General features: G+C 43.7%; 1 protein-coding gene and 1 pseudogene across 1 annotated transcript; both read right to left on the bottom strand.

The window, feature by feature from the left end:
- Nucleotides 1-14,696: 14,696 nt before the first annotated feature.
- LOC121753302 (cytochrome P450 98A2-like) lies at nt 14,697-17,452 on the bottom strand. Its single transcript, XM_042148556.1, has 3 exons — nt 16,940-17,452; nt 15,828-16,225; nt 14,697-15,572 (listed from the first exon to the last, which is right to left on the bottom strand). The coding sequence occupies exons 1-3, from the start codon at nt 17,433-17,435 to the stop codon at nt 14,928-14,930; spliced, it is 1,539 nt and encodes a 512-aa protein (XP_042004490.1). The 5' UTR covers nt 17,436-17,452; the 3' UTR covers nt 14,697-14,927.
- A 1,424-nt stretch (nt 17,453-18,876) lies between these two features.
- Nucleotides 18,877-21,459, bottom strand: LOC121750302 (annotated as a pseudogene).
- Nucleotides 21,460-21,529: the final 70 nt, after the last annotated feature.

The following is a 21,529-nucleotide window of genomic DNA, read 5'->3' as shown; positions in this document are numbered from 1 at the left end:
GATGGATCCGCGAATTTCTGATGTTAGTAAATGCTGGTAGAGAATAAAGACTACGACACAAAGAATTTACGTGGTTCGATTTACTGAAGTAAATCTACGTCCACGGGAAGAAGGGAGGGCAAGATTGTATTGCTTGATCTGGGATTACAGCTTACAACACAGACTTGCTATATGATATTTTATCTCTAGAGAGCTTAACCTTTTTCTATCTGATCTAAGTTCTATTTATACATTGAACTAAGATCGTGGCTTGCATCACCACTAATGATGGTTGTGGATGTCGTGGAGGTCATGGCCTAAGATCGTGGATGTAGCGTAGGTCATGGCCTACGATCGTGGCCTGAGTTGACACCACGTGGTAGTGGGTGTGTTGGAAGTTGTGGAAATCCTGTATGGGTCCACTAACTCCTTGTTCGGTCGAATGCTGAGACCGAACTGCTTTGGTTGCCGATCTGAGAGTAGAGCTTGATGCCGACCTGAGAGCAGAGCTTGATTGGTTGGCTTTTACCGAGCTGTAGGCTGAGGCCGAACTCTTTGGTAATGCCGAACTCATACTCTTCCTTGGGCTTTGGGCTGATGGGCCGTCATTGCTGAGACCGAACTGCTTTGGTTGCCGATCTGAGGGTAGAGCTTGATGCCGACCTGAGAGCAGAGCTTGATTGGTTGGCTTTTACCGAGCTGTAGGCTGAGGCCGAACTCTTTGGTAATGCCGAACTCATACTCTTCCTTGGGCTTTGGGCTGATGGCCGTCATTGCTGTTGGGCTTGTTTAGTACGCACCCCATCACTACCCCCCCCGAAGGGCGAAGTGAATCACTTCGGCAAAGTGAGTCACATCGGCATTCTGGATAAAGGCAAGGGGGAGGCTGATGTCAGGGGATGTGCCTTGCATTAAATGCGACAGTAAAATCCGGCCGTTGAATCCTGAAAAGGTGGGATTCGAAACGGTGCGACGATTTTGAAATCTTCGCCGAATCTGATAAATACCTCCTTTCTTCATCATTGAAGCACTTTTGCGACTGCTTCTTCTGCACTCTCTCTTTTTTGCGAAAATTCTCTCTCCGCTTTCAAGAATTTCTTCAGACTTTCTTCACCTTCAAAAAGTAAGAAAAATGTCTTCTTCTTCTTCTTCGGAGTCGGGTAGCGGTAGGAGAGGCGGTAAGGGGTCTTCTGGCCGGAAAGAGTCCGGGGAGAAGACCGTAGAGTATTTCCATAGTATTTTGAGTAAGGATACTGTGATATCCCTACCCGAAAAATACTTTTTTCCTGGGGGGAAGGCGGTGGTACCTGACGGTGATCATAGGGCTGACTCCCCGCCGGAGGGTTACGCCACCGTGTACGAGGCCTGCTTAGAATGCGGGCTTCGTTTCCCCCTCCCTTCTGCCTTTATAGATTTACTAGATTTTTTTCAGCTTCCTTTAGGCCAGGTGACTCCGAACTCTTGGAGGCACTTGTCGGCCTTCGCTGCCGAACTCCGTAAGTTAGGAAGGGATTTGTCTTTGAAGGCGATCCTTAAATTCTTTCAATTTAAGAGGAAGGGGTCTTGGTTTTACTTGATCCCTGTACAGCCCTTTAGGGCCTTTTGTAAAACGAAGTGGCCGAAGTGGCAAAACCGCTTCTTCTACTATGATAGGACCGCGGCTCCTAGTTTTCCCTGGAGAGGGCCGAAGTCCGTTATCCGTCATCCTCGGCCTGAACCGTTGGACGAGCTCGATGGCGAGCTCAACAAGATTCCCATAGTTAGGAAACAATACACGGAGTCTGAGCTCGTCAAGGGCGACGTCGTGTTCGACATCTCGTCTTCGGACGAAGAGGCCGAGGGTGAGGATTTCTCTTTATCTTTATGCTCTACTGCTTTAACGAAGAAAATCTGACTTTGTTGTTTTTTTTTTTTTTTTTGTTTTTTGACAGTGAACTTGCTGAATAAGGCTATCCGAAAGTCCTCCGAGCTTGTGGAGCCGGAGAGGCAGAGAGCCCCTCGCTCGGCGTCTGAAGCCGAGAAGAATCCGAAGAGGCAAAGAACCTCTTCTTCGGATCCGAAAGAGCCGGAGCCGTGTTCGGCTAAAGGGAAGGGGAAATTTCATGAGTCCCCAAGAGTGCCGGGGAAAGACCTGGTCATCTCCGAGGTGGTTGCAGACATCCCGGAACACGTCCCTGAGCCTTTTCAATGGCCGACGAATTTTGTGGAGGTAAGCTTTCTGACTTGGCTTCTTTTCCACATTTTTTGATGGCCATTCTGTTGAGTTTTTTCCTTGTTCATCTTCAGAGAGCCAAGCTCGTCTCCGTGGAGCTCTCCAAAGCATCCCACGACTACGAGGAGATGCAGAAGAAGTTGCATCTTGCTCGTAGTCTGGCCGAACAGGCTGAGGCCAAATTTGAGAGGGCCCGAGCTGCTAGGATCTCGGCTCAGGATGAAGCCCGGTCAGCCAAAAACCAGCTCATCATCCTGCAAGAGCAGACGAAGCACCGGGAGGCTCAGAAGGAGGCTGCCGCCGTGGCTGCCCAGGGGGAGGCTCTCCGTGTTTACACGGAGAAACTCTTTTTGAGCAGCCAGTTCTCGGCCTTTGTCGGTAGTCTGGTAAGGCTAATTACCGATAAGGGCGAGCAGGGGGCCGACGTCGTGTTGCCTCTGTACAGCCGAGAGATAGCAGCTCGGCTTCAGAATCTGCCGCTCCTTGAGGAGCTCGCTTCATCCTCGGTCCTGCTTTCTGCAGACCGAGTCCGGAGTTGTCGAGCTGATCGGGACGAGAACCTGGAGGCTATCTTTGCCTCCGTGGGACTCGTTTCTCCCGCTTCGACTTACAACGGAGAGGGTGAGGCCGAGCCGCTGGAGCAGGAGGCCGAAGTCGAGCGGGCCGGGCATCCGGAGAAGGAAGCCGATCAGGAGGCGGAGGCGAGGCCGGCAGGATGCGAGGCCGAGGCTGAGGTAGCTCAGGAGAAAGAAGCTGAACCAGACCGAGGAGCCGGAGACGAAGCTGGCGGAGTATGATTTCGTCTCCCTTCTCTTAGTCTAGTTTCTTCCTTGTAAAATGGCCTTGAAGCCCTCCTAGTGTAAAAAATTTTCCTTGTGAATGAAAAATTCTCTACACTTGTCTTCGTATAGCTTTTCGTACTCGCCTTTATTCCTGTTGTATTTTACTATCTGCTCGGTACAGCTGCCGAACTAATATAGCTGCTTTGTACTCAAGGAGATGGAGATACTTCACTGGAAACGGCTGTACTCTTCGGCTTTAGACGAAGCTGAGAAAAGAGCTATAGCCGATCAGACGAAGAATGACGAGCTTCTGGCTCGTTTAGTGAAGCTGGAGGCCGATAATAAGGACTTAGAGTCCGATAAGAAGGATCTGGAGGCCGAGCTGAATACGACCATTGCTGAGAGGACTGCGTACGAGGATTACATCCGTGTGCGCGGGGGAGTGACCATATCAGATGTTCAGAGTCGAGTTGACGAACTGTGGGAGGAATATCATGTACTCCGGAGGAACAATGCGCTGGAGAGCTCGGCTTGCCAACAAGTTGTGAAATCATTACGGCGCTGGGCTTCTCGGTACGACATCATTCTTTCCCGGCGTCCCTCAATCGAGAGATTCCTTAGGCATTTCCCGCCAACAGATGCTCGCACTCCAGATCAAGCCTCTGGTTCCCTTGTTCAAAATCCTACTCCAAGTCAACAACGAACTCCGGAACAGCCGGAAACGTCAAGACGAGAACGGGCTCAGGAGCAACCGGAATCGTCAAGACAGGGACGGACTGAAATTCGCCGAGGAGTTGTGACTATGAGCGAGCAAGATCAGCAGATGCTTATTGCAGAGACTCTTCATCGCCGAGGGGTTAGAGCTTCTGGGGCTCGCGGAAGAGGTGTTGGGTCGAGGATAACATCTCGTCGACCTGCTTATTCTTCATCTGCTCGGAACAACCGAACTCGGCTTCCAGAGGATTTTGCAGATAGGTGGCTTAACTTTAGCAACCGAGGACAGTAGAATAGTCCTTTGTAATGGCGTAATGCCTTCTCGTAGGGGAGCTGAATTGTCAGCCGAACGAGATTTAATAAATGAAATTTTTTCCTTTCGCTTTTATCACTGCTTACTTACAGCTCTGCGAAACAATTTCATCGTGCTCGTCATCGGTCTTATGAAGTGAGCTTCTTTGACCGGACTCGTCTTTGGACTTTGAAGTAAGCTTCTTTGACCGGACTCGGTTTGTGTTCTAATTTGGCGATTTTTGTCGCCGGGATCGAACTTTCCCTTGTCCTAATTCGGCGAGTTTTATCGCGTGGATCGGACTTTCCCAGTTAACCGAAGTGGTCTTATGCAGTAAACCTCTTTGACTAGACATGGTCGTCCTCGGTCTTATGAGGTAAACTTCTTTGACCGAACTTGGTCGTCCTAATTCGGCGAGGTTTATCGCGTGGATCGGACTTTCCCTTATTGCAGTTCGTTTCAGACGAAGTGCTTATTTCTTAAGCCGAATTGTGGTCTTGTATCTTCCTGAGAAGCTTGGACTCACAATCGTTGGCTTATTGCAGTTCGTTTCAGACGAAGTGCTTGTTAAGCTGAATTGTGGTCTTGTATCCTCCTTGGAAGCTTGGACTCACAGTCGTTGGCTTGTTGCAGTTCGTTTCAGACGGACTGCTTGTTAAGCTGAATTGTGGTCTTGTATCCTCCTTAGAAGCTTGGACTCACAATAGTCTTTAATAATCGATCTAAAAAGGGGATCAGTCTTTAAAGAACGATATACCTTGGTACCATTTGTAAGAGACGACAAGCACATAGAGACAAAACACATAGAGAAAAAATGAAAAAGATGAAAGAAAAAAAACTTTAAACTTTTTTTTTTTTTTTTTAAAATGACAAGTAAAAGGTACAAGTAAGAAACAAACAAATAAAAACATATACCCCTATGACCGAACTAGACACGAGACGGACTGACCGGACTTTTGTCTCTTACAAGTGGAACTTCTTGAGGTTGGAGACGTGCCATGTTCGGGGTACTTGTTCTCCTGACATGTGAGTCAATTTATAAGACCATTTGCCGAGGACTTCTGACACCCGATATGGACCCTCCCATGTGGGTTCGAGTTTGCCCAGCTTTTCTGCTCGGCTTACTTCGTTGTTTCTCAAGACGAGATCTCCCACTTGAAATTGAAGCTTTTTCACCCTTTGGTTATAATACCGGGCTACTTGCTCCTTATACTTGGCTGCTTTTATGCACGCCAATTCTCTTCTTTCTTCGGCGAGATCTAGTTCTGCTCTCAGTCCGTCGTCATTCATTTCTGAGGAGAAATTTAGAGTTCGGGGACTGGGTACGCCGATCTCCACCGGAATTACGGCTTCAGTGCCGTACACCAGACTATACGGAGTTTCACCGTTGGAGGTTTTGGGTGTAGTTCGGTAGGACCATAGGACTTGAGGGAGATTTTCTACCCATTGTCCTTTGGCTTGTTCTAACCGAGCTTTTAACCCTTTCACCAGAATCCGGTTCGTTACTTCCGTTTGTCCGTTTGCTTGGGGATGGGAGACCGAAGTGAACCGCTGTTGAATGTTCAGCTCTTGGCACCAATTCTTGAACGTCTTGTCGGTGAACTGAGTCCCATTATCCGAGATGAGGATGTGGGGTATGCCAAATCGGCACACTATGTTCTTCCAGACGAAGTCCAATGCCTTTGAGCTCGTTATCGTAGCTAATGGTTCAGCCTCCACCCACTTCGTGAAGTAGTCCACGGCAACGATAAGGAATTTCATTTGCCGAGGAGCTTGAGGAAGTGGTCCCACTATGTCTATGCCCCATTGCATGAATGGCCAAGGGCTTTGCATAGTGTATAGATCGGTCTGCGGCATCCTTGGGACATTTGCATGAATTTGGCACTTCGTACACTTCTTGACGAGCTGCACTGCCTCTTGTACCATGGTTGGCCAATAATATCCCCATCTCAGAACTTTTTTAGCTAAAGCTCTGGCTCCGATGTGGCTACCGCACGATCCTTCATGAACTTCTCTGAGGATGTAGTCCGTCTCTTCTGGTCCTACGCACCGCAATAACGGCTGGAGGTAAGACTTTCTAAAGAGGACTCCTTCATGAAGTTCGTACCGAAGTGCTCGGCACGTGATCTTTCGAGCTTCTCTCTTATCCTCGGGCAATTGTCCTTGATCCAGATACTGCAAGATCGGCGTCATCCAGTTCGGCGAGCTGGATACTGAATGTACCTCGGCTTCATCAATGCTTCGATGCATTAATTCTTCCGCCTTTGAGCTCGGATCTGAGGCCAACTTACTTAAGGTATCTGCTCGGCTATTTTCCGCTCTGGGAATGCGGATTATCCGAAAATAGGAGAAACTTCGGCTGATGCTTTGCGCTTTGTCCAAATACTTCTTCATTCTCTCGTCACGAGCTTCACTTGTACCCAACATGTGATTTACTATGACTTGTGAATCACAATGGACTTTGAGAGATTTGACGAGCAGACTTTGCGCTAACTGGAGTCCGGCCAGGAGGGCTTCGTACTCGGCTTCATTATTAGTAGTGGGGAATAGGAACCGAAGTGAGTAGGTTACCTCGTGTCCGTCGGGAGCGACAAGTAGAATACCAGCTCCACTTCCCATCTTGTTTGAAGCTCCATCTACGAATCCGCTCCAGCAGTCCGGCGGCTCTACTTCGGATTCCAAGGGCTGTGCTAGTTCGGCATTGGCAGAATTCTTCTGTTCGGCAATAACAGGAATTGCTTGATCGAACTTTGCTTCTGCAAGAAAATCTGCCAAGGCTTGTCCCTTGATGGCTTTCCGAGGTAGATATTCAATTGTGTGCTCTCCCAACTCTATAGCCCACTTGGCGATTCTGCCTGATGCTTCTGGTTTGGTCAACACTTGCCGAAGTGGCAGATCAGTTAAGACGCATACCTTGTGAGCATAGAAGTATGGCCGCAGTCTCCTTGCTGCATTTACTAATGCTAGAGCAATCTTTTCCAGAGGTTGATACCTGGTTTCTGGACCTCTTAATGCTCGGCTTGTAAAATAGATGGGAAGCTGCTTTAGGCCTTCTTCTCGTACAAGCACCGCGCTGATGGTTTGATCCGATGCCGCTAAGTATAAGAATATTACTTCGGCTTCGGTTGGAGCAGAGAGAATAGGAAGCTCGGCTAGATAACTTTTGAGCTCGTCAAAGGCCTTTTTCTGCTCGGGTCCCCACTCGAACTTTGGTGCCTTTTTCAACACCTTGAAGAACGGCAGTTGCTTTTCGGCTGCTTGGGAAAGGAATCGATTCAGTGCGGCTAGACATCCGGTTAGCCTTTGCACGTCATGTATGGACTTCGGCATTGCCATGTTCTGAACGACTTGAACTTTTGAGGGGTTTGCCTTGAGTCCGTCCTTTGAAACCCAACAACCCAGAAACTTTCCCGAATCTACCAAAAAGGTACACTTTTGGGGATTAAGTTTGAGGTTGGCTTTCTTGAGCACGTTGAGAGTGGACTTGAGGTTGTGCTCGTACTCCGAAGTGCTTTTGCTTTTGACGACTATATCGTCAACATACACTTCGACCTCCTTTCCAATCAGGTGCCGAAAAAGCTTGTCTACCATCCTTTGATAAGTGGCTCCGGCATTCTTTAAACCGAATGGCATCTTTTTATAAGCGAAAATGCCGAAATCAGTAATGAAGGCCGTTTTTGAAGCGTCAATCTCATCCATTAAAACTTGATGGTATCCTTTGTACAGATCAAGAAAACAAAAAATTTCAAAGCCTATCAAAGCTTCTACTTTTTTATCTATGTTCGGAAGGGGATAGCAATCTTTGGGACAGTGCTTATTTAGATCGGTGAAATCTATGCACATCCGCCATCCTCCTTCCTTTTTCTTGATCATGACAGGATTGGCCACCCACGAAGGATACTTCACTTCGAATAACACATCCGCCTTCAATAATTGACGGACTTCGTCATGGATGACTTGACTTCGTTCTGCCGCAAAGAGTCTTTGCTTCTGTTTTATCGGCCGGACCGAAGGATCAATATTTAACCGATGAGTGATTACCTCGGGGGGCACTCCGGTCATGTCCAACGGAGACCATGCAAAGACGTCTTTATACTCCTTGAGGAGCTGGATGGTTTTTTCCCGAAGTAGAGGCGTTCCCGCGAAGCCGATCTTAACCGTTCTGGATGGATCGTCTTCGTACAGCTGAACTGTCATCGAATTCGGCTCCGGTATGACTTCGGTCATTGCCTCTGACTCCGGCTGCTGTGATTGCTATGCTTGGTGGTGCCGATCTGATTGCTCGGCACTTTTAAGCGCAATCTGCAGACACTCTTTTGCTCTCTTTTGATCACCTCGGATGACCGCTATCCCACCTTTAGTGGGAATCTTGATGGTGAGGTGATAAGTAGAGCAAACGGCCCGAACTGTGTTGAGCCAGTCTCTTCCCAGGATGACGTTGTACGGGGACCGAGCTTTCACCACGAAAAACTCAATCATCGTACTGGAGCTAGTAGGCGCTTTCCCCACCGTGATCGGAAGGCTGATAATACCTTCAGGGCGGGTGTCCTCCTGGGCGAAGCTCTTCAGGGGAAGCGGAGCCGGACTGAGCCGAGCTGGGTCCACTTCTAGTTTGTCGAAGCACTCTTTAAAAAGAATGCTGACTGACGCTCCTGTATCCACAAACACCCTGTGGATCAGTTTGTTTGCCACTCCGGCTTGGATGACAATGGCGTCTTGGTGAGGAGAGATGGTCGGGACGGGATCAGCATCCGAGAACGTAATCACTTCGTCCTGCTTCAGCCTTTTATGCGTTGGCTCCTCTCGATTGGAGCCTCTGCGCTCTGACTTCAGGGACGACTTGGTCTTCCCGGCAGGGAGAGCGTCAATAGTCTGGATTACTCCATCATATTGCGGCTCGTCATCGTCTTCGGGATCCGGCTGCCTTTTCGGATCCTGAGGAGCGCAGTTCGCACCTCTCTGCTTCTTATTCTTCTTTGACTGCTTGCTTTGGTATTTTTTCAATGTCCCTGCCCTCACAAGAACATCGATACCTGCAGCCAAGTTTCTGCACTCCTCGGTATCGTGACCGTGGTCTTGATGGTAGGAGCAGTTGTTATCCTGGGGTCGGCGCGCGGCTGATTTCGTCATCCGCTTTGGCTTTTCGAACAGGTCAGAGTGCAGTTCGAAAATTTCCGCTCTCGGCTTGTTCAGCGGTACGAACTGAGCGGGCGGCTTCTCGGGATTGAGACGGGGTCCCAATCTGTCTTGCACCGGAGTCCTTTGAATCCTTTCAAAAGGAGTTCGGCGAGGATGTCCCTGATCGCCAAAAGGAGTTCGGCGAGGATGTCCCTGATCGCTATGATCGGGCTTCCTCCTGTCTCCTCGGGATGAGCTGTCTAAAGACCGTTTGCGACGGTCAGCCTCATCGGCACGGGAGAACTGGTCCGCAATGTCCCACATCTCTTGAGCTGTTTGCGGACTGCATTCCACGAGCTTTCTGTAGAGAGCTCCGGGCAGGATTCCATTTTGGAATGCCGAAATGACAAGTAGATCGTTGAGATCATCTACTTGTAGGCATTCCTTGTGGAATCTCGTCATGAAGTCGCTGATCCTTTCGTCGCGACCTTGACGTATAGAAAGCAGCTGAGCCGAAGTGATCCGGGCTTCCGCTTTCTGAAAGAACCTCCTGTGGAAAGCATCCATTAGATCTCGGTAAGATCTAATGCTGCCTTGGGGGAGGCTATCGAACCACCTTCTCGCGTTCCCGATAAGCAGCTCGGGGAACAGCTTGCACATATGGACCTCATTGAGACCCTGGTTCGCCATGTTATACTGATAGCGTCCCAGGAAGTCATGAGGATCCACCAACCCGTCATAAGTCATCGACGGAGTTCGGTAGTTCTGTGGAAGGGGAGTTCGGGTGATATCGTCCGAGAACGGAGTCTTCAATGCTCCGTACATGGCGAACCCGACATCTCTTCGGTATGGAGGAGATGGAGATCTCCTGTGATTCCGGTACCGAGGAGGAACAGGAACATGTCGGGGTTGAGGATTCTTCTTCCTGGAAGACACGGCACTACTGCGGTAGTGACTTTCATGTCTGGATGAGGAAGGAGAATCCACCGTTTTCGTCTTCGGCTCTTGGCTCTTTTGCAGGAAGGCTAAGAACTCATCCTGCTTCTCAGCCAAGAACAGCTTGACAGCCTCATTCAAATCAGGCTGCTGGGAAGACTCGGTGTGTGGACCTTTTGAGCGGCTTGTTCCTTCATCGTGAAAACTGGAAGTAGATGTCTCCCGAGGCTGTTTTCCGGACCTGCGGGCTGGACTAGCTTCCTCATGGTTTTCACGAACGGTATTACGGGTAGTATGTGATCTGGTATGCATTTTTTTGGGGTGGAAAAAGGGTCAAAAATTCGCTTTATCACAAATTTTGTTCTCTGGTTCCCACAGACGGCGCCAGTGATGGATCCGCGAATTTCTGATGTTAGTAAATGCTGGTAGAGAATAAAGACTACGACACAAAGAATTTACGTGGTTCGATTTACTGAAGTAAATCTACGTCCACGGGAAGAAGGGAGGGCAAGATTGTATTGCTTGATCTGGGATTACAGCTTACAACACAGACTTGCTATATGATATTTTATCTCTAGAGAGCTTAACCTTTTTCTATCTGATCTAAGTTCTATTTATACATTGAACTAAGATCGTGGCTTGCATCACCACTAATGATGGTTGTGGATGTCGTGGAGGTCATGGCCTAAGATCGTGGATGTAGCGTAGGTCATGGCCTACGATCGTGGCCTGAGTTGACACCACGTGGTAGTGGGTGTGTTGGAAGTTGTGGAAATCCTGTATGGGTCCACTAACTCCTTGTTCGGTCGAATGCTGAGACCGAACTGCTTTGGTTGCCGATCTGAGAGTAGAGCTTGATGCCGACCTGAGAGCAGAGCTTGATTGGTTGGCTTTTACCGAGCTGTAGGCTGAGGCCGAACTCTTTGGTAATGCCGAACTCATACTCTTCCTTGGGCTTTGGGCTGATGGGCCGTCATTGCTGAGACCGAATTGCTTTGGTTGCCGATCTGAGGGTAGAGCTTGATGCCGACCTGAGAGCAGAGCTTGATTGGTTGGCTTTTACCGAGCTGTAGGCTGAGGCCGAACTCTTTGGTAATGCCGAACTCATACTCTTCCTTGGGCTTTGGGCTGATGGCCGTCATTGCTGTTGGGCTTGTTTAGTACGCACCCCATCACGTTACTTTATATAGCACACATATTATATATAGTAATTCTTGTTTTCCAACATCATTAATGACACACCATGTTTAGGAGAGCTATGAAATAATAAAAATATGATCAACCCCACCATTCTCGATCGTGAGGAAGTGTCGAAACTTGGAAACAACAATAAGATACTAGATTTTTATGTCCTTCCCAATATCTTGTATTTACCAAATTCAATGCAACAAAATTACATAAAGAGCTCAAATTATTCAAATTCTTATCAAAATGCTCCTACTATATAATAATTCAAAATAAGAACACAGTTCAAGATGAAGATTCACAAGAACTAATTCAGTTAATTTGTGCACTTCAATTTGACTTTTGCAAGAATTTGCTTTGTTACATGGAATCGTTACAATCGCGAGAACACTTAATTTCCACATATGCACTTGCACTATCAAGTGAAATCATTCAATTCGCACAATTGCATAATACTACTATAAAAAAAATAAATTAAAAAAAAAAAACAATTCATGATTCACCTACTTTTAAACCTTGAGGCTTGAGCCACTGCATATATTGACTAAACAAAATAATTATTTTTCACTTTACACCCACATTATATAATCCTATGATAATTAACCTAACAAAGACCTCCACTACCAACCTCCCAATGGCCCCTCTCTTCCTCGTCCTCGTCCTCGTCCTTCCGATCCTCGTCCTCCTCCACCACCTCTACTACCACCTCCGCTACCGCCTCCCACCGGGCCCAAAGCCGTTACCCGTGGTGGGGAACCTCTACGAGGTGAATGGCACGGTCCGGTTCAGGCGGTTCGCAGAGTGGGCCGAGACGTACGGGCCCATAATCTCGGTGTGGATGGGGTCGACTTTAAACGTGGTGGTGTCGAACCACGAGCTAGCAAGGGAGGTCCTGAAGGAAAAGGACCAGCACCTGGCGGACCGGTTCCGGGACCGGTCCACGGCCCTGTTCAGCCGGGACGGGCAGGATCTGATATGGGCCGACTACGGGGCCCATTACGTGAAGGTGAGGAAAGTGTGCATGGTTGAGCTTTTTTCGCCAAAAAGGCTCGAGGCTTTGAGGCCCATTCGCGAAGATGAAGTCACCTCCATGGTTCACTCCATTTACAACGACTGCAGCACTGCTCAAGGTATCATCATCATATAAAATTGTTAAAGGGGACGGATGAAGTATTTTTTTTATTTTTAATTTTTTTTTCGTTGGAAAAAATCGAAGTTAGAGACGCATGAGCCTCATGCGTCTCTCAATAAGAGACATGACGCTCATGCGTCGTTGGTGGAATTTAAAAAAAAATAAAAGACGCATGAGGCTCATGCGTCGTTAAAATAAAACGGAAAAAAAAGATAGACGCATGACTTTCATGCGTCTCTATGAAAGACGCATGAGAGTCATGCGTCTCATTAAAAAGAGACGCATGAGGGTCATGCGTCTCTCCTAAATCCGGAACAAAAAAAAAGTGCAGTACAAACGAGGAATGATATCTTTTGTCTAGTACAAAAGAAGAAAAAACCCCGCTAAACTTCAAAATTCTCAAACAAAGAAAGACAGGAGCTGGAAATGTGGAAAGAATTAATTGGAAAAAGATGAACTTACAGCGGGGAAACGAGTATCGAGCTTCTTCCTCATGGCGCACTCAGATTTCTTCCGCCATAAACCAAATTTAAAAGGTACTTATAAAAATAACTCAAACTACGACTACACTACAGGAAAAAAAAAATATTAATTTACACCATAAATCTTTAACCTAATCGAACCACATCAGTAAAAATTGGGATCGGAAAAAACTTCGCAACAAGTAAAGAAAACACCGAATTAGAAGGAAAAAGGAAGAAGAACAAATCAAAATCAATGATAAAACCAATGATTGGACGGTTCAGATCCGGAAATGAGATCCTATATTCCAATTCCTTAGTAGTTCGACAAAATATTTTATAGATGAAATTTTTAAAACAAATACTATAAAATAGTCAAGCTTGGACATAGTAGTAGTACAAGCCAATTGACTGACTTAACTTGAAAATAAAATAAAATTATTAATAATATTCAACCATAGTTTTTTCTAGGGTAAACTTTGTAATTAGATTTTGGAAAATAGAATTTGCATTTTTAGACCTCTGGAGTAGGAAAAATTACATTTTACACTTTTAGACAATAAAAAATCACATATATGAATCATTTTTATATCTCATTATTATTTTATAGTAATATAGATATATAATTTAATGTAACAATTATTATTTTTTTAAAATATGATATATATTGACTAGGTATTCTTCATATAGAAATAAAGTTGATCACAACAAATATACAGATATTTGGTAGGGGTAGTGATAAAATACAAACTCATATATTGTACAATTCCAAACTTTGATATGGACAGTTATAAAATATCAACATATGAAAAAATAGTAGCAACAGAAAATATCAACACAATATCAAACAGCATCAACCGTTGACACTTTGTTGACATTTATGTTGCTACTATTTTATCATCTGTTGATATTTTCTAACGGTCTAAATCATAGTTTGAAGTTTGTAAAATATTTAGAGTTTACGTTAAATCACATTCCTATTTGGTAGTCTATGTATTTATTAGAATCTGTAAATTGATACTCCACTATTGTTGTCGACAATATTTATGGCAACGAAGCTATTTTCACAAAATAAAGAAAATTATTTAAGATTGTATGATTGTATCTATCATGACAGTAGTGCAATATTAGAAGTTACCTTAACTTATCATTTTTTCCTTTTTCCCAATGACATTAATTTCAGAGACAAACATCCGTAGATGAATTAAAAAGAAAAATTGAAATATTTAATACTACTACTACTATTAGAGCATCCACAGTAAGAATTGGCCAGCAATAGGCCAGCCACAGGCTAGTCACTCTCTCTCCCTGCCACGTCATCAACTCTAAAATTCCCACCCGGCATCCCGCCCACCATCTGCTGCCAAGGGTACATGTTGTAGTACCCCCGGCCCATCTGCCGGCTGCCCGCCCGGCATCCCGCCCATCGCCCCCAATCCCACGGGTACTGTGGGAGTCTGAGACCCGCTCGTCGATCACCACGGGTACTCATTGTTGTTGTCCATCTCTAGTTGTTGCTCTTGTACAGAAATTTAGATAGAGAGAAAACTCGTCAAAAACAAGTGGCGCAAATGAAAATGACGTGAAAATCGCGAATATATAGTTTTTCAAAAATTTAAAATAAAATAAAAAAAAATGCGCTGGCCGATCGCTCGCCGATCGCCAGGCTGCAATGGCGGCCAACGCCCTCAAATCGGCATGCGCTCGCCGAAATTATCGCCGATTCGCCGCTCGCAATGGTTCGGCTAGCAGACCGGCTAGCGATGCAAATCGGCTAGTCGGTGCGCTAGCCGGTATTGTGGATACTCTTATTACTATTTCTATCGAATTAATATTATTCATAAAAGTTACTACTACTACTATTTATTTATGCTATGGTATTAAATTGATTTAAAAAAGGTCAAAATCCTCAGTTATTTAGCAGTGGGAACATTACAGTAATAAGCTTCTCTTTCCCTACCAATACAAACTTCTCTAGACATCAAATTGCACACAACAAATGCATCAAAAGTCCTACCAAGAAACCGAGGGAAATTTTTCTTACAAATCCAAAGGAAGAACTTTTGATTCAATCCAATATCTCAAGTGACGAAGTGCTTAGGCAAAACCATAGATCTTACATGTCCGCTGCAATACGCTTGTACAGAGTGGCAGGTAATCTAGGAGTAGGAACAGCCTCCAATGGCGTCCGCATATAGGTCACGAGACCGGGATTCTCTCCCATGTTGATATCCTCCGTGCTGATTCCATTCGGAGGAGCCCAGTTGAAGTGGTGCAAGAGGTGGGCGATCATGGATGTGACCAGATTGATACCTAGCTGGGCACCGGGACATACTCTTCTTCCGGCACCAAAGGGAAGGAGACGGAAATCATGTCCCTTCATATCAACATCCTCCTCGAGGAACCTCTCTGGCCTGAATTCTGAGGGGTTCTTCCATACTGCAGGATCACGCGCCACTGCCCATACATTGACGTGCACGTTTGATCCCTTGGGGATGTCGTAGCCGCCGACCTTCACGCTGCTGTTGGCACGGTGAGGAAGCATGAGAGGGGTTGGAGGATGCAACCTCAGTGCTTCCTTGGCTACACTTTGCAGATAGGGAAGGTTTGAGAAGTCCAGCTCAGTGATCACTCGTTCATAGCCAATTACACGGTCTAGCTCTTCCTGAGCCTTTTGTTGGACCCTCGGATTCTTGATCAGCTCGGCCATGGCCCATTCGACAGATATTGCAGTTGTGTCCATTCCAGCAGTGATCATGTCCTGCAAAATTTCCAATTAGATTTAGCACAATGCTTCGTGCTAATGAGGTGAAGACCATCGTCTTGTTTTGATACTACGTAAAGATAACAAACAAGTACAAGACGAGTTTCAGAAGTCATTTCATCACACTTCAATCCAAGGATGGAAAAAAGACATCAAGTGACACTCATTTATGGTTGCAAACTTGCAATATTTAAGCGTAAAAATAAATCCCACAAAACTGCACCATATTGTTTGTATTAAATGCGAACTCACCCAGAGAAGGCCAATAATGGTATCCTCACTCAGATCATATTTATCTTTTAGTGTCAGCAAAGCATCAAAGAAGTGCTGTTGGGCTCCTCCACCTTTTTCGCGAGCAAGCATGTGCTCTTCCATGATCTCACGAGTGAGATTGTCCCTACGCGCTCCATGTTTGGCAAACGCATCTTCATCCAGTGGGAACATCCAACGGAGCCATGGGATATGCTCGGCCATAGCTAGGGATGCACCGAGCTTTAATCCATTCGAAACAATGGCCTTGAATTCCTGACCTTGTTTGTCTATTATCCCTTCAGAATTCACAAATCGTTTCCCAAACGCAAGTCTTGTAATGTTGTTGAATGCCACAGCTCCAAGATACTTCTTAACCAACAAGCTCTTCCCTGAGTTATCTGTACAATTTCAAATACGTATGAAACCATGATTTACTAATTCGGAAAGTTGACATTCAAATCATTCAGAACGGCACGATCCAAAAAAGATTATGAATATTGAATATTGTCTTTAGTCTTATAATGATGTATAGGATTAGAGAACTATCAACTATGCCACAGTTGACAAATGGCAATGATTGATGATTAAATAATGTAATTCATAAATGCAATTAGGTGAGCTGGAAACAACTAAGGACTTTCAATTGTGACATTTAATGCAAATCCTTCCTCATTGACACATTTGTCTCATACAAGTTGAGGACATTTATTTTCATAAAATACATGATCAAGTAATTTTGTATCCTTTCTCCAATCGTACACATGAATCAAGCAAAATTAGCTAAAATGAGAAATAGTCAAGGGGCTTTTGAATACCTTCTCATAATCCACCGTAAAAGAGAAAATGCCCTAATTTTAAGCATCAAACACTATTCCGAGCGGCAAATTCAACAATCCATGTATTATTCTACAATTCACAAGCTATGATGAACAAGCAAATCTACGATCAAACGGATAAAGGTATGTCCAACTTATATTCACTGTAGAGGAAATGCCTTAATTTCAAGCTAATTCGGGCGCCAAAATCAACAATCCATGTATTATTAAAGCTATGATGAAATGAAGAAGCTAATTGACATAATCGGGGACCAAACAATGATAATAAAGCCATACCGGGAGAAATGCAGTCATTGTAGATCGACTCAACCATGGCGGAGACTTCATCCTCCCGAATTGGCCTCAACGCCTCGAGGCGTTTGGGGGTAAACAGCTCTAATGTACACACCTTCCTCACTTTAACATAGTGGGGCCCGTAATCCGCCCAGATCAGATCCTGGCCGTCGCGGCTGAATTTGGCGGCGGAGCGGCTGCGGTGTCGGTCGGCGAGCTGCTGATCCTTCTCCTTGAGTACCTCCTTAGCCAATTCGGTGTTGCAGACGACGACGTTTAGGGTTGTTCCGAACCAGACGGAGATGATCGGGCCGTAGGTGTTGGCCCAGTCGGCGAAGCAGCGGAAGCGGACGGGCTTGATGTCGTAGAGGTTGCCGACGACGGGGAGGGGGCGGGGGCCCGGGGGGAGGCGGAATCGGAGGCGGTAGTAGAGGTGGTGGAGGAGGATTAGGGCAGGAAAAGGGAGGAAGAGGAGGAGAAGAAGAAGGAGAAAAGCCATGGATTGGAGTTGGGAGGGATGGAGGGAAAAGTTATGTTTACTTATAGCGGTTGGAGTGGAGTTGGTAAAGTGGATGGCTGGAGGTTGAGGTTGAGGTTGAGGTTGGTAGAGGGTATTTTCGTCATTGTACATATCTACGATATAACCGTTTTTCGATTTCAAAAGGATTTTTTTCATTGATAGATGAACAGAAATTTAAATATCAGTCATTGAGTTTGGGTTCGAGTAAGATAGATTTTGATAATTTGAGTATTGAGTCATCAAATCAAAGTTCGATAAGAATCTGATAACACTAAACCGATCTGCACACCGAAATGAATATTTTTAAATATAGAAAGGTGGTTTGATATGTGTCCATTGTCAATGTGGACTAGTGGGTAGTATTTGAATTATTCTTTGAAGGATAATTTAAGAAAGTAGATAGACTTTAAGGTCATAAACTATGACAACAATGTAGTTGATAAAAATATTATAGTATCAAATAAATCATCTCTGTACAAAAAAATTCCAAATACATTATTTATACTAGTTATATATTTTAAATAGCTATTATCTTTTTATAATATATTTTGACTCACAAAAATTTATTGCTAAGTAGTATTATTTTATTATGTCCATAATAGCCTTATTTTTTATTTTGATTTATCTGCATAAATTAATCCTCTTATATTTTTGATAAGTTTTTATGTATAATGAACCTTACACCACTTTTTCTTTCTTTATTTTATTAATTTGCATTTAAATTTAGATCATCAACTTAAACTAAATGTTCAGAATATATTGGTTGGAATATAACCTTACAAATACTACGCAAGCGCTAAGCATACATGATTCGCATTTAAAAACATGACAAATGCAAAATAACAACCATAATTAATGTGAACAACACTTTTTAGTGGCCTCATAGAAGGGGCTTGTGTACCCTAATTGAGAATAATTAACCCAAATTAACAATTACGTAATTTACTAAATTAATCACAAGATATTATAATTTAAGAAAAATAGTGAAAGTAAATACATAAGACACCAACGTGACATGCATCAGTAATTTTTAAATTACTATGTTTTTTAAATTATAGTTTTTAGAATTAAGTTATTGTAATTTTCTGATTTTAAGTTATGTAATATTATGACGTAGTTTCTTATTTTAATGATACACTTATTAAATTGAGTTGTAACTGATGGGGCTAGTGCTATTGCATGTGTTGTTGAATGTTGCTGAAACAAAAAATGCTTATGTGACAAGCTGAAAAATGGAATAGTGGCTTAAATGAGAGTAATTATATTAAGAATGCCCTAAAAAGCCCTCTAAATTTATCGCAATTATGAGATTAATCAAGCTTAATAAGTTGATTCTTGTGTTGACACATGGCATCATGTCCCTATATTCTTTGAAACCTTGCAAAATAAGCAGATAATTAATATTAAACTTTCAAACAAGTTTATCAACTGAAAATATAGATATTGCATTACATTACTAGTTTCAAGTGATACAATAGGATAAATATTAATACTATGCCCAAACATAACATCAAGCTGGATGCAAATAAACACAACCCCAAGAGCCAATATCCCTAAAATTTCTCTCTTAATTTTTTGCATCTCCATTTGGAAGCATATTTTGGGACTGAGCCAATCGTTTAGCCTCCTGCACAAAATTTTAAATCAGAAATTTGAATAGTAAAAGCATTTTCACATTCATAAGTTACTCAACATTCACAAAATAATACTATATACGTACATATATATAAGGCCATAAGGGTATGATGAAATATAAATCATATTACTACTACCTTTTTATAGTAACGTAGAACCGTGTATCTTTATAGGAAGCCATAATACTACCCCATAAAACCATACGCACTTTCATTTTTCGTCTATCTCATTAAAGCATGCTCATTTCTTTTTTTTCCTTTCTACTATCCCCACCACAAATTCTTAAATGTTACCCTTACCATCACAATTTGTTTACAATCATTTTACATAACAAAACCCCTAAAATAAAACCATTTCTCCACTCACGATACAAACATCACTAGAGTAAGACCCACTCTCAACTCTCCAGGCCCAAATATCTGTTCATGCTTTTACATGGGGTAGAGGGAGTAGTAAATATGACTGGTTTAACATGTGAACTGGGGAGAAAGAGAAAACGGGAACAAGAGTCTAGGTAAAACTCACGGCTGCAGATGCAGCTCGTATCTCCCTATAAGTTTCAACTTCACCAGGAAATGCCTGCTCCAGTTCTTCAAGTAGATGTTTTCGCAGGCCCTGCATCATTTAAAGAGAATATAAGTTGCTGCCCGATCATCAAGATTCAGGACATAAAATAAATATTTGCCCTGTCAAATATGGCCAGTGGCCACTAATGCTAAACTGCCACGACGAGAGCCATAACTTTATTCTCATACAGAAATTTAGCTATGTTTCAATTGAGGTGCAATGCATTCGGGAAGGCTAAAACTAGTGCAGAAATAGTGGATTGCTGCCTAAGTTGATCCCTTTCTATCAATTCGACTGATGTTTCTTCCACTATCTAGTCATAGTCCTCAAAAACAACTGGTAGCACTCTGTAAGACCAAGAAACCCCATAAATCTCTTCGAAGCGACCACTTAAAAGTGTAAACTGTCAAGACCTTGCTTAGGTCCATTTAACACCGTCTCTAGGAACAACATAGCTCAAACACTCAACCAAGCACTGACCATGATTAATTTAGTCCAATTAGGTGGTGTTCGGTTGCCAAGATAAAATAATACCAAGATATAATCTAGGATTGAATTGTGAGATTATTTTAGTCATAGGGGGTTAGCTATGACTAATTATCCCATAATTATCAATCTACGATTGAGTTGTGAGATTGAATCTCATGAACCAAACACACTATAAATTTAATCCCGGATACAATCTTGCAAACCGAATACCCCTTAAGTGATTAACTATGAAAGTAGCTATTGCAAAATCTGCAGGACCAACCAAAAATGTGGCAAATGATCTGATCATTGAACAGTGTAATTTGAAATATCACCAAGAAAACCAGCATAAGCTTAGAAACGTAGAACCAAAAATAACAAATGAACTGTGCAAACAAAAGAACAACCTTGAAGGCATCTGTGTTCCCTTTAGTAATCTGGTTCTTGGCAATGCATCCATTCAACATATCCCGCGTGAATTCATCAGGATTCTTCCCATCATCTATCAAACTACATATCAATTCATAGATTCACAAGAGTCTTAACAAGCTAATACACTCAGGCATGGTTATAAGAAAATCAAGCATAAAATAAGCTTTCATAGTCATACAAAAGAAGAGTAAGGAAAAAAAGGGACTTACTTAAGAACCTCCATTGGCAGCTGAATGTTACACTTCTCTGCTAATCTTGTCATATTGTCCAATTCCAACACTAGGTTATTCCTAAATCACAAGAAATACAGTCAATCGCAGTAAAAATCTATGGCAAACAAATTAATCATGTTCGATATTCAGATTAGTTTCAAGCATCAATTCTTCACACATACTTCCAAACAATCTGCTGGTGCTCAACAGAAAACCCTAGAATCCCCAACCCCCAAAATACTACTCCAAAGGAGAAAATGGAAATTGTAGGAGGAAATTACATGCGCTGGAGGAGAGAGGGAGTTGGGAAGCAACGTTGTAGGAGGAGACGGTGAGGTAGAGCTGGTGGAGGACGCCGAGGGTTTTCTGAATTGAATTTATAACTTGACCCAAATTCTGCTTAGGATCGTCAACTGAGGTTGCGGCGGTGGTGGCAGAAGAATCCACAGGCGATGCAGCGGCTGATTGCGAGATCATCATGCTGTTTCCGCCGCCGCCGGTGGTTGCCGCCGATGAATCCATATTCCTCAAATTTCTGATAGTTTTTCTAAGATGAAATTCAATGATTGTGGGTAAATCTAAATTACGTTCAAAGCGACTTATTAGTTCTGATCAAATAAAATAATGATTAAAGAAAAACGCAATTTGATAGTAGTAGTAGTAGTATTTACATACTCCAGCGGTTTAAATAATATCACACTTTTCTTAAAAAATAGTAAATCACCCTAAATACACCCAAAATATATTCAAAATTTGTGT

The sequence above is a fragment of the Salvia splendens genome, chromosome 10 (genome assembly GCF_004379255.2).
Source record: "Salvia splendens isolate huo1 chromosome 10, SspV2, whole genome shotgun sequence".
NCBI lineage: Eukaryota > Viridiplantae > Streptophyta > Magnoliopsida > Lamiales > Lamiaceae > Salvia > Salvia splendens.
The sequence above is the reverse complement of the archived record's forward strand: the minus strand, read 5'-3'. Positions and strand labels throughout refer to the sequence as shown.

Bases quoted from the DNA above. Each gene is read 5' to 3' on its own strand.
- LOC121753302 (XM_042148556.1), bottom strand. From the start codon at position 17,435: ATGGCTTTTCTCCTTCTTCTTCTCCTCCTCTTCCTCCCTTTTCCTGCC. The intron at 16,226-16,939 runs GTATGGCTTTAT...GAAATTGTACAG, and splicing joins CAATGACTGCATTTCTCCCG to ATAACTCAGGGAAGAGCTTG. The intron at 15,573-15,827 runs GTGAGTTCGCAT...GAAATTTTGCAG, and splicing joins CCATTATTGGCCTTCTCTGG to GACATGATCACTGCTGGAAT.